General features: G+C 46.9%; 1 protein-coding gene across 1 annotated transcript in view; it reads left to right on the forward strand.

Annotated features, from left to right (window-relative positions):
• Positions 1 to 12,590, forward strand: part of celsr2 (cadherin, EGF LAG seven-pass G-type receptor 2) — a 78,567-nt gene that overhangs the window by 47,984 nt on the left and 17,993 nt on the right. Inside the window, exons 4-12 of the mRNA XM_008282715.1 lie at positions 104 to 219; positions 301 to 389; positions 7,354 to 7,511; positions 7,921 to 8,084; positions 8,342 to 8,467; positions 10,188 to 10,360; positions 10,732 to 10,911; positions 11,003 to 11,116; positions 11,224 to 11,380. Of these exons, the coding sequence (XP_008280937.1) occupies positions 104 to 219; positions 301 to 389; positions 7,354 to 7,511; positions 7,921 to 8,084; positions 8,342 to 8,467; positions 10,188 to 10,360; positions 10,732 to 10,911; positions 11,003 to 11,116; positions 11,224 to 11,380 (1,277 nt within the window). The remainder of the gene's footprint in view (positions 1 to 103; positions 220 to 300; positions 390 to 7,353; positions 7,512 to 7,920; positions 8,085 to 8,341; positions 8,468 to 10,187; positions 10,361 to 10,731; positions 10,912 to 11,002; positions 11,117 to 11,223; positions 11,381 to 12,590) is intronic.

A 12,590-nucleotide genomic window follows, 5' to 3' on the forward strand; every position in this document is an offset into this window, starting at 1 on the left:
TTTGTTGACAGTAGTTTAATCTATAGATTAAATCAGTGCATTAACGAAATAGAAACAAGATCAGGCATCAAACTGAACGACATGAAATCTTGTCTTCTTTCAGATTTGCCACCAAAGAGCCCAACGGCTTGTTGCTCTACAACGGCCGCTTCAACGAGAAACACGACTTCATCGCCATGGAAATCATCAACGAGCAGATACAGCTCACCTTCTCAGCAGGTAGCAAACTTCTGCAAACACAACTCTTTTAAGTTCTTTTTATCTCGAGTCTGTGCAGTCATTCAGCTCTTTGTTTCCCAGGTGAAGCCAAGACCACGGTTTCCCCGTACATCCTCGGAGGAGTCAGCGACGGCCAGTGGCACGTGGTGGAGGTTCACTACTACAACAAGGTGGGAACTCTTAGCTTTCAGTTTTGATTGTTTAAAAGAATTGGTCAGCATTAAGAGAACCTCGCTTTCTTCCTCAGGCTGACATTTGTGTGTTTTATCAAAGGATTGTCTGAAAGTAAATCTACTAATTATCCTGACACACCGCACACAACACATTACATATGATAAACTGTATTTATATGCAGAAAACTGAAAAAATGCAAAGCTTACCTCAGTACGAAATGTGCAGGCGTTCAGGTAGAATATACTTCATCACAAAACAATACAGCTGTTCATAAAAACTGAGAATTATACAACTAACAAACATGATAAAACCATTAGCTTAGCCAAAAGCTAGCTGATGTCAGTCTAAAAATGAATAAATCTGCCCACCAGGACTTGTTAAACACCCGAACTAGCACATTAAACATCTTTTATTTAAAATGTGTTGAAACTGAAGTGATTTCAACAGAGTAATTTTGCAGTTTTAATTACCTTTGGACAAAACCAGGCTAGCAGTTTCCCTCTGTTTCCAGTCTTTGTGCTAAGCTAACTAGCTGCAGCCTTAATATTTACAGATTCAAACAAGCACATCTCTCCAAATGTCACACCGTTATATTAAACAAGGGTGACCGTTGTAAACTGTATTATATTTAGTTTTTTTTTTCTCTGTCAATTTCTTTCTGTTGGTCATTATTCAAAAGTTGATATAGATCGGTATAAACTCATACTGCCTGTTTCAAAGCAATTGAACAAACATTTAAAATAAAGTTCAGATTTGTTTATTGAGGTTTTTGTGTTCCTGCTGGAGAAAGTCAGCACTCAAATGCTAAAATATGAATCAGATATTAAAGGAGACAAAATGTTGCTCCATTAAAACTTGCATTTGAGTTTCTCTCAGGCTGAATTTAATGAAGGTTTAATGAAAAACTGGAACCAGCCTATACTGTCTGGTAATAAAGAAAAAGAAGATATTAACAACCATGAAGCCATTTAAGGAGATGCTGAGGAGGGGAAGCGTAAACGAACGGGTTAAACCTGTCTGCAGCTGCTGTCAGGTGTGTCTGAATAATCGCAGACACAGTTACCGAAGACATTCACAGTGAAATCAGGTCACATTTTTTTATCCGCCGCAGACGACAGACTGTCGTTCTCATGAGCAGGCGGCTGCAGCGAGAACTGGCAGCTCCGTCTCAGTGGTCTTCATGGAGGGCTGACTCTAGTGGGTGTAGACCGGAGTGCAGACAGGAAACACTGAGCTGTGTAAGTTAGTTGTTCTGCCTCTTTAGTGCTGCTGCTCTGTCAGACTAAAGAATCACTGCTGACAGGCTGATGATCTGGAAGAAAGCCAACGTGCCAACTAGACACTGACGGAGGGAGAGGCACAGACAGGAGGGGAGGGCGCCGTGAATGAATGAATGAATGACTGGAAGCCAGAGAGCGAAGGCAGCGTTTCTCCAGACATGCTCAGATTGGACAGAAATATGTTGCACATTCCTCCATAAGAATATCACAACAACTCCATCGGTGCAGGAACGTATGGAGCTGTTGTCTCTGCTCTCTCACTACTTTCCCACCCAGGGCCGACACACAGGATGTCACATTTTAGTCTATTGAGGAAGTCACTTTGCATCATAAAGATGTTGCCAGGCAACACCCCCGCCGTGTGCATTTTCCATTCAGTGTGTATGATAACATGGCCGTGTCAGATTGCAGCCAGCAGAAGTGATGAAGGGGGGAGAATCTTGTCGACTTTTGGATGAAAACTTGTTGCCTTCGGACATTATAGTCTCATTAATCACTTTGGTGCAAGAACCTCAATGTAAAGACCCTCTGAATGTTTCTCTGAGCGGCCGGGCTGAAGCCTGTGAGTGTGCTGCATGTTTCAGGATGACACTTAGACGTTTGCATGAACAGCAGCAGCAGCTCCACAGCAGCTTTCTGACAGTGCAGCCTGCAGATGTTGTGACTACCAGTCTGATAAAAATAGCTGCATAGTTTTTATTCAAATAGGTGCTGTTCTCATTTCAAATGCACTTTTCCTTGTTGCCGGCCTCCAGCTGATTTGGCGACATATACGCTCATGCATAAGTTAATTAGCATGACACATGGGCAGCCTCATAATGAGCAACAGGGATTCATGATGTATCCTGCAGTAAATCAACTCAGTCATCATTACTAAAGTGTGTGGCTTGTGTCATAAAGTTAATTATTTCATACAGTCAGCTGCCAGTTCGTTACGAGATAGAGCTAACCCCGTCTGTCCTGCAGTGAGTCTGTCTGTTGTAAGATTTAGTTGAAACCGTATTATTTATGTTTTTTAAGATGTTCTTGTTGTGTTTGCTGACCCCAGTTACATCAGTGAGAGTCGGTTAAATACCCCTTGTCAGTGTGTGACAGTGCAGGTAAACCTCTGCAGCTCTGAAGCGTCCGGCCTCCCAGCTCTGGCTGAACTAATTCCCTCCGTCCTCCTCTCATGTTCCACATCCTGGGAGTCTCTGAGGTAGAAACGTGGCTCCTCCCTCTGGAGGTATCCCACGGTGGCCCACTCTGACCCGTCCCTGTCCGCAGGGGGTGGGGCAGGGTGAGCCGGGGAGGGGGCACTTTAGATTGAAATGTGGCTTTCAGGATGGCGGGGGACTGTGGAGAATGGCAATGACCGCTGCCTTTGTGTTTGGCTCTGCTTCCTTTGGGACCGCGGGCAGTGAATGATGCGGCCCCGGGGAAGGTGCCCCTCTCTCTCTGTTACAGAAAAGCCGAGCAGGAGAGGAGCGAAAGGAGGGTAAAGAAAGGCAGAGAGAAGTATTGACTCGGGCTTTGAACGGGGACGCCGCGCTTCAGGGCCGACCCCTCTTGTTGCTATGGTTTTTCTAGTCAATCTCAGATCCCATATTTGTGTTGCTTGCTGCCCCTCCGGCCCGTCAGCCTCTCTGCGACAGGGAACTCATATTCCCATAATCCTGTGTAGCGGCGGGTGAGAGCAGTGTTTAATGTGGCGCAGAGCAAATATGTGCGTTCCAATCAGCTCTGACAGGCCGGCGTTTTGTTGCAGAGAAAGACGTCCTGACAGACAGTCATTATTGGAGAGTCAATAGCCGTGACTGATGACAGCAGAGGTCAGTGAAAGGAGCGTCCAAGCTGGAGCGCTGCCTGCTTCAGAGCTTTCTCAGCGAAACCGTGGAAAAGAGCATGTCGGACGATTTCACCTTTGGCAATTCACACAACATGTTTGCTTGTTTCATCATCAACAAATTTGTAACAAATTGGCCTCGAGGAGGATGAACTGAAAAGCAAAAGCCAACCTCGGTCCCCGTTTGCTGCTTAGCATGAGCTCCGCGGCGCGCTGGGACTTTCTGTGGGAAAGGTGCTCGATAACAGGGCCTGCTGTGCTGTTCTGGACTTGACAAGTTACAAATGCAGCAACTTTATCTTCATACTTCATTCATTACCTTTCAAGCGAGTCAGTCGGTCTTGAAAAGAGACGCAACAGTGAGGAGGAAGCTGGCTGCAATTGTTGGTACGGTCAGCAAAATAATGAGGACGGCCCTGATGGATCTGAGCGAGCTGTTTACCAACAGGACGGGACAGAATGCCCCGAGCATCGTCACTGACAGTTCTCACCATTTGTCTTCTCAGTTTGAGACTCTGATCTCTGGGAGGCCCTCTGAGGTCCTTCTCCATCTTTTATTCTGAGGGAAATCCAGCTCCGCTTCGTTTTATGGCTTTATGTTTTGCTAATGTGCTCTGTTTTACCCAGAATTCAAAGAACTAGTCTGATTCTCTGCTCAAGTAAAAGTACCAAAACAAATGACTGAACGTATTCAATTACATTTAAACTCATCCTCAGACCTGCTGTGTGGACCTTTTGTCTCCCCCTTCTGTCAGTCAGAGCAGCTACACAAACCCTCCTGACAGACGCCTCGCTGCAAAGCTTCCTCTGAGCTTCTTTATCTGCAGCTTCAGAAGCCTCCTTGGATGCAGAGGTCTCCCAGCTGCTGCCGCCTCCTTTGTCCTCGTCACTAGACGCTTCCCTCTTCATCTCTGGCGAACCAGTTGTTGCTTGTTGATGTAAAACCCGACACTGCTGATGTGTCAGCGTGGGAGTGTCACCGCAAGATCGACAACATACACACAGACATTTACCTGCCGCTTCATCAGCACTGTGTGAATCCGTCTGGCAGAGGCTTGAACGTCAGATGAAAACAACGAGCAGCATGATGCGGTAAACAGGCGTCAAAGTGCTGCTTCTGCAACACTGGCCTGAATTATTATGTCGTGTGACTACATATAGAAGCTCTGATGCATCAGTGTACGCGTATGTTTACTGCTGGAGCTGGTCAAGATGGAACCAGTTTTAACAACTGGGACCCCTTTTCCACCAAACTGGTTCCAGTGCCTGACTTAGCACCAGTTCTTTGTTGCCCCTTTCCCACCAAAAAGAACCAGGTGCCAGTTCCGTGCTGGTGCTGGTTCCAATGCTCCAATCTGTCACCTTCAAAGAACCGGTTGCTTTTCCATCAGCAAGGAACCAAGTTAGAGCCACGCCATGTGTCACTGTTTACCGAACAACGCTCGCGCTACATGGAAGTCCACACAGGACTCCAGACTTTTACCAAGTTTCTCATTTGGTCGCACAGGAAAAAAAGAAACGACCTGCTGACATTTTTCTTATCGATAGACTCTACAATTTACGATGTTCCCTGAACGCCCCACTTAGACTTTTCATGCTACACATTTGTGCTTTTCATCTGATTTTCATGTTTTTATGAAAAAAGGGTAAATACCTCTTAGTCCTGTGTTGCAGATCAGACTCACAGGGGATCTGCTGCCAATGCATAGACCTCTGAAACACGAGCGTGACACACATTTAATCTTTTTCTGCATTATGTTTAACATATGCTTTATGTGGACTGCAAGGTGGCTCGGTGGTTAGCATCGTTGCCTCGCAGCTAGAAGGTCGCCAGTTCACGTCCCGGTGAGGACACCCGGGATCTTTCTGCGTGGAGTCTCCATGTTCTCCCCGTGCAGCGTGGGTTCTCTCCGGGTTCTCCGGCTTCCTCCCACAGTCCAGAAACATGCTGAGGTTAATTGGTGATTGTAAATTGTCCGTAAGTGTGAATGTGAGTGTGCTTGGTTGTCTGTCTCTAAGTGTAGCCCTGTGATAGACTGGTTACCTGTCCAGGTGAACCTACCTTCACCCTGAGTCAGCTGGGATAGACTCCAGCCCCCTTAGTGAGGATTAAGTGGTGTATAGATGATGGATGGATATGCTTTTTGTAAAATGTAGTGGCATAAAGAGCACAACATTTCTCTCTAAACTGCAAACACTAAAGTAAAACACCACAAAACTGCCATCAGCACTCTGCTCTCCACCACTGTGACTGTTTCTTGTCTGTGTGCTTCACCTTCTTGTGTTGCTGAGACAGTTTTTTCCTCGTCATGCTGCATCTCCTTCTCCACTGCAGCTCATTCAGACGTCTTGTACTGTGAAGCGCTTCAGGTGAGGTGCTGTGAGACAGCTGAGGGCTGGTACTGGCCCGGTCTGCCTCTGCACCATCACAAGACACAAAACGAATGCAGGAATTTAGCTAACCTCTCAGTTGCAGGCTGGTATTATTGGAGGAGATTCAATCTGCTCAATGAGGAACTCATGTGAGGGAAGTTAAATTATGGCCTCGAGCTAAAATTATCGCTGACATTACCGGATTGCTTGATAGAGTTTGTTTTGTCTTAATGAACCTTCTATGATGGAGCCGCTAAAGATGTTTCTCCAGCCCCTTCCAAAAAAGTAAATCGACAGTATATCTTTAGCCGGGTGTCGTTTTTTCTCTGAGCTTTTAAATTAAAGGCTCAGACAGTGAAGATAAATCAGTCATAGCAGCAGAGCAATCAGGAAATTATAACTCCTAAAGCTGTCGGTTTGTCAGGGATCTAGTCTAGTTTAACTTCATACAGAACTGAATATCCAGACAGTAAAATCAGAAACCTCCTTCGAGCCAATTGTTCGTATGATCCCTGCACATGAGACGAGCTAATTCCTGCTAAACCCTGTCTGACCAGCTGACAGCTCAGCGGCGAGCCAGCGCTGCTCCGTCTCAGCCCGCCACACCAGCTTGGACCTACACTTAGGGTTAATGTGATCTTTACGTGACCCCGCAGAAACTGAGCGGTTTGAAAAGAGGTCACGACCTTTTATTGACAGGATCATCATTCTCTCCCCCGCGGCCCCGCCTCCCTTTGTGACTCCCCCCTATTGATTTGTCAGACAATGGGGGAGATCCTTTGTTGACAGGGATGATGTCCTGCCGAGAGCAAACCCTTCTCCTCTGCGTTTGCTCGCCTCCAGCTCGAGCTGTTATGATATGAATTATTAAAACTCTCGACAGCAGCGAGCTGAACGGGGATTGAACCGAGCGACATGCAAAAGATCCGTTATTTGGTTGTTGTTTTTCCACTTTCAGAAGCTGGAGTTTTTAATCTGGCTCATAAAGCCACGCACGGCTTAGCACTGGCTGAGATTCCCAGAAGTTCCTGTTCTGTTTCACGTATTAATCCTTTATTAAATGGGGCAGAATAAGGAGATATTTTCACAACGAGTCCTATTTATAAACGCTGAGTGACCGAAAATACCTCAGCGTATTAAAAATAGCAGCGCGGCGAGGCAGTTTTCTCTCCTTTTTCAGTGTTTCATGATCTTTATGCTGACAGATCTTTAGGAAACTATCAAATAAATGTGATAAAATGGGACGTTCAGCTCAACTGAATCTATTTCTGCTGTTTCTGCTGGACTGAGCTGCACGAATACAGATCTGAAAGCTTCAAATAAGGCCTTAAATGAAATCCTCGGTTGACTCTGAAGTAAAAACGTTCGGGAGAATCTCAAAACCTCAACTGTGCACAAGACAATCATTCGTTTGACTGAAGCATAAGGGAGGCGCACCATCATTTATCTCGCTATTCATGACTTTGTGTCCCTCTTCCACAGCCCGTCCTGAACCAGGCCGGCCTCCCTCAGGGCCCCTCGGACCAGAAGGTCGTCGTGGTGACTGTGGACAACTGCGACACCTCGGTGGCGCTGAGGTTCGGCCGCATGATCGGAAACTACACGTGCTCGGCTCAGGGCAGCCAGTCGGGATCCAAGAAGTACGTTCAACAGAAGCAATAAGAGCTCTTGTCAGAAAAATCCAATTCTTTGCACCACGAATTCCATAAATAACCTTCTTTCTTTGCGCTATAGATTCTCTCATTACCTCCGTATTGACTCCAGTAATTTACTCCGTTGCTTTCTGTGCGGTTGCCTCATTAAGGGGTAGAGTAAACTTGTTTTGAAACCATGTTCCACATCTCCAGGGTCAGAGCTAAGCTTTGCTTTCTTCCTTTATTGCGATGTTTATCCTTTTTTTTCAGTTTTCATCTCCAGGGGGGAAAATAACACAGCAAAACTATCCCTGTAATGAATTTTTCATGTACTTCCTCCCTACATTAGTGTTGATGATGTGTTTTGAGGCAGAACACAGTTCTTGGTGTGTAAATGTTGGCGCTGTGTTGTCAGATCTCTGGACCTGACCGGCCCGCTGCTCCTCGGAGGAGTCCCCAAGCTGCCCGAAGACTTCCCCGTTCGCAACCAGCAGTTTGTGGGATGCATGAAGAACCTGCGTATCGACAACCAGCACATAGACATGGCCGGCTTCATCGCCAACAACGGCACTCTGCCAGGTAGCACTGCTCTGTTTCATCTTTCACTTTCTCCCTTAAAGCTGTGGCAGTGGAAGAATCGTCAGATGAGCCAAGCGAGGCAGAGGAAGTAACACTGACTGTAATGAGCACAGCAGGAAGGTGGAGTCGGTGGGAAATGATCATTGTACCTGCTATGAATAGTTTACTACTGTCTGACTCTGTGCTGCTCTGATGAAATAATGAGGCAGGATAGATCAAACGGGTAGATTACCCTCTTTATTTTGCCGCCCTCCTAGGATGCTCTGCCAAGAGACATTTCTGCAACAATAACCCGTGTCTGAACGGAGGAACCTGTGTGAACCTGTGGGGCTCCTTCAGCTGCGACTGCCCGCTCGGGTTCGGAGGACAGAACTGCGAAAGAGGTGAGTGGGTCAAGTAGAAAATAACGAGGCATCGGGGTGGAAACGCTGACCTGAATCTGAACTCGTCGCTGAGCTGAAATCCTTCGAGTCACAGAAACTGTCAAAAGCAGAAACGCTTGTGTCTGCATTTAAAAATAACTGGTTGGAAAATCATCTGCCTGCAGCTCGGTTCAAAGTGTTCAAATCAGCAGGAACAGCTGTCTGGATCGGAGACACGCAGGGCCTGAAGAAGCCTGGTGATTCCACCACAGCAGTCTGAGTTATGACAGAATCAGTGTCGGCGGTGAGAAACAATCTGCTTGAAGTCCAACTTTCTCTGGTTTCTATAACGTCGAACCAACAATTTGCTCTTTGACTTTTAAAGGCATACAGTATGGAGCTAATGTTTCTGCCGCCGTGATCTCCGGTGGCTGTTTTTGTTCCACCTGATCTGCTGCAGCTGTTGTTTCGTGCTGATTTATGCTTCGGAGCCATTTGAGAAGCGGCAGAGGAAGAGAAATGAGCCGCGGAAAGAGACGGCGGCGGAAAAGAGCACCTTTGTTTTTGGCATGAAGCGGAACGAGCGAAAACAGATTTGTTTTTTCATGCAGATCAAGTGAGGATTAGAAGTTCCTGGGTTGGATATCCAAACAATGACAGGTGTGTTGTTTCGTGTGCACAAGCATGAGGGAGAAATTAGGGATGGGAGTGTAGAAAAGGAAGAGATTACAGGGTGATAACATGCCGGGAACAATTATCATGATCAGAGGAGCCTCGCAAATGCTGCTGTTTATGAATGGATGTGGTGAGACATAATAGTCGGTTACTGGATCACTGTTAAACACGGTCTGGTCGAATATAGAAGTTTGAATGATGATAGCAGTTCAGTATTTGGACATCTTAGAGGATTGTTATTGGCATGTTTCATTGCTTTCTGGCATTTAATAGACAAAATCAATACTGTGAGTAATTGTTAGCTGTCATAAAACACGCCTTCATAAACATCGATCCGCCGGTGATGCATTAATTTACTTTCGCAGGACATTTAATTAAGCAGGTTTGACTGCTTTCTATTTATGTTTTTTGTGCAAATTTGAGTTTCTCTCTTTGCATCCTTTCCCAGCAGCCACGGTGCAGGGGGTTTATCCGTCGGTGCTAATCGAGCGTTTCGATCCGGGTGGTTCAGGTGCTTTTCTTCAGCTTAAGGAGAGGGAGGCTGCTGCACATCAGGCTCTGGCCTTTCACTGTGTCACTTCTTTGACGTGTGAAAGAGGCAGAAAAGCTTCTCTTTCAGCACACAGGCTGCACACAAATATGCCGGCTTCCTTCTGATTTGAGGTTGACTCTAAGTCACTGAGGCGCGGTTGGAAAATAGAAAAATCTTTTTAAATTCTAATCGTGTTGTGTTGGAAAATGTTGCTCTGTGTTTCTGCGTCTTATTCCCTCTGAATTAGCAGCACTTCAGACATGTTTCTGCTGCTGTTCTGTGCAGGTGTTGCTCAGCTTTCTGGGAGCACCGGATTTAATTTTGGTAGAGTTATGCTCTTATGTGTTTTTTCTTTCTATCCTGAAAAAGTGGAGCTGTTTAGTCGTGATAACTTGGATGAGATCAGAGAACATGCTAGATGACTCACTACCGACTGTGAAACTTTCATTTTCTTGCTTCGCTCCTTCCTCCTCACAGTCTCTTGTTCTTTTCATATGCACTGTGAATTTCTCTCCCTCCGTCCTGCTTCTGCAGTGATGGCCAGCCCGCAGCGTTTCCTGGGTAACAGCTTGTTGCAGTGGAGCAACCTGGCGGCGGCGGCGGCGTCCTCCGTCCCCTGGCATGTGGAGCTCATGTTCCGCACACGTCAAGCCAGCGCCACGCTGATGCACATCTCCGCCGGCCTGCAGCACAACCTCACGCTGCAGGTACATGCTGTGACAGACAAACACACTCTCTGGCTTCACTTTCCTCCCATTGTGCTTGAGGCCAAGTTGGATCATAGAAGACATTAGCATAAAACTTGATAAGACGCTCGTGCAACATTATTTTATTCGGCTACTGTTTTAACTCGTCTAGACTGACGCCTCTTTGAAGTTACGTAACAGTCTATTTCCAGCCCTGCACACCTTCTGATGTGCAGCGATTCAAAGTTCGAACTTTGGAACTGGAGCGAGCGTGAAGCAGACTGTCACATCATGTGATGCGGTGCTGATTCTTGGTGACCTTTGTTTTTTTCTTCCCCTTCCTCTGCTCGTCTCCCTCCTGCTGTTTCTGGCCTCTGCTGCTGTCTTTGTAGCTGCGAGGGGGGAGCGTGTTGATGGGGCTGCACAGGGGGGAGGACTCCACTCTCTCCCGCGTGGAGGAGGTGCTGGTGAACGATGGAGACTGGCATCACCTGCAGCTGGATATTAGCAGTCTGGGGGGAGCGGCGAGCCACCACAAGGCTGTGCTGTCTCTGGACCACGGACTCTACCTGGTGAGTGGTTTAATTCCAGCTCCTGTAAATGATTATAAATTAACTTCTTGTGTCTTTCAGATATAAATCCAGCGTCACATTCCTCTTTCAGGCCAGCATGGAGGTGGACGGGAAGCTACGGGACTCCAAGCTGAAGACTGTAAGCGTCGGAGGTTTGGCAAGGCCTGATGGGAAAGTTCAACATGGCTTCCGTGGCTGCATTCAGGTTTGTTCATGTTGCATATAGATGTACGTTTGCAGATTTGCAGCATCCATCTTTTAGAACTTCTTTGCACGACGTGGACGCGCTCTGCTGTGCCTGTTCTCCTGCAGGGTCTGCGCGTGGGCGGAGCTCTGAGCCTGTCTCAGGCCAGGAAGGTGAACGTGGAGGCGGGCTGCAGCGTTCCCGACCCCTGCAGCTCCAGCCCCTGTCCGTCCAACAGCTACTGCAGCGACGACTGGGACAGCTACTCGTGCACGTGCCTCAACGGTCAGTCTGTGTTTGCTCGGTATATGTGGAGGATGTCACTGTGATGTCCCAGTCATGCTAGGATAAAGGGATGCTACGTACAAACCAGATGGTAGAGGGTTAGCAAAGTGTTTTAATGCTTAGTATTAATCAACAACAGTCTGCTCCCATGGTTCATCTCATTTCTCTCGTTTGAGCTTCCTCCGTCCTCCTGGAAGTCAGTCTCAGTGTGCATCATGAAAGATGTCTCAATTTGTAAAATGCATCTCAGTGAGCGAGGATGCAGAGGTGTGTCTGTGATGTGTCCTTGTGGAAATCTTTTCTGCGCCCATGATGTATAAGAGAGGCGACACACAGCTGGAATCCTGTTGGGAGCAGGACTGACAGCAGTGTGCGTACAATCCAGTGCATCACTCAATCCTAGCAGACATAACACCCCTTTGACACTTTACGACGCCTGTTAAATGAAATGTATGCTATCTGTACGCTCTCGTTACGTTCTGAGACACTGTGAATTGAATTATCAGCAAACACAAACTGTAAATTACCACAAACACAGTTCTGCTCGTCAGACAGAGATCATGAGATACAGCCTGTAACAGAATAATGGACGGATGATGCAGCTGTGCCACGCGTCGTTTTAAAACATCAGCCCCGAGGCGAGGATGTTTCACATGTTTACATGTCCCCTCCTTCCATCCTCTCTCTGGTGGACGCCACTGAGATGCACGGAGAGGAGTCGAGGACAAAATCAATGATGCACAAACAGCCGTGAGGAGGGCTGCTTGTGTCGCTGACAAAGGACAGCCGATGAAGTGTGTGCAGGTGTGTGAGATTAACTGAGGCGCTCCCAGTTTCCAGGCAATGGAAGGAAAAAAAAACAAATTAAAGCTACTCGTAGCCGCTAGCAAGTGGCTACAGAGTGACCACAGAAACACAGAGATGAGCTGCAGATTAAGTGCACTTTCAGAGCAGGTGTTGGGATTCTGCAGCTGGGTTGGGCAGCGGTTTGGTGGATCAGTGAGGACTGAAGCTGATGATGGGCACGGACGTGGTCCTCGTTCTGGTTCAGAGCCTTCACATAAGAATTTGCATTCAAGAAACAGTCGAAAAGGTGTGAACTGTGGAAGGCTACCACAGGATGCAGCAGTGTCATCTTAGGCGATGTTTATCTCGTGTGTTGCATCACATAAACTGGTCAGAAGTACAATCAAAATTATTTCAAATTAAC

This window comes from Stegastes partitus, unplaced genomic scaffold (genome assembly GCF_000690725.1).
Source record: "Stegastes partitus isolate 25-593 unplaced genomic scaffold, Stegastes_partitus-1.0.2 Scaffold281, whole genome shotgun sequence".
NCBI classification, from domain to species: Eukaryota; Metazoa; Chordata; class Actinopteri; family Pomacentridae; genus Stegastes; species Stegastes partitus.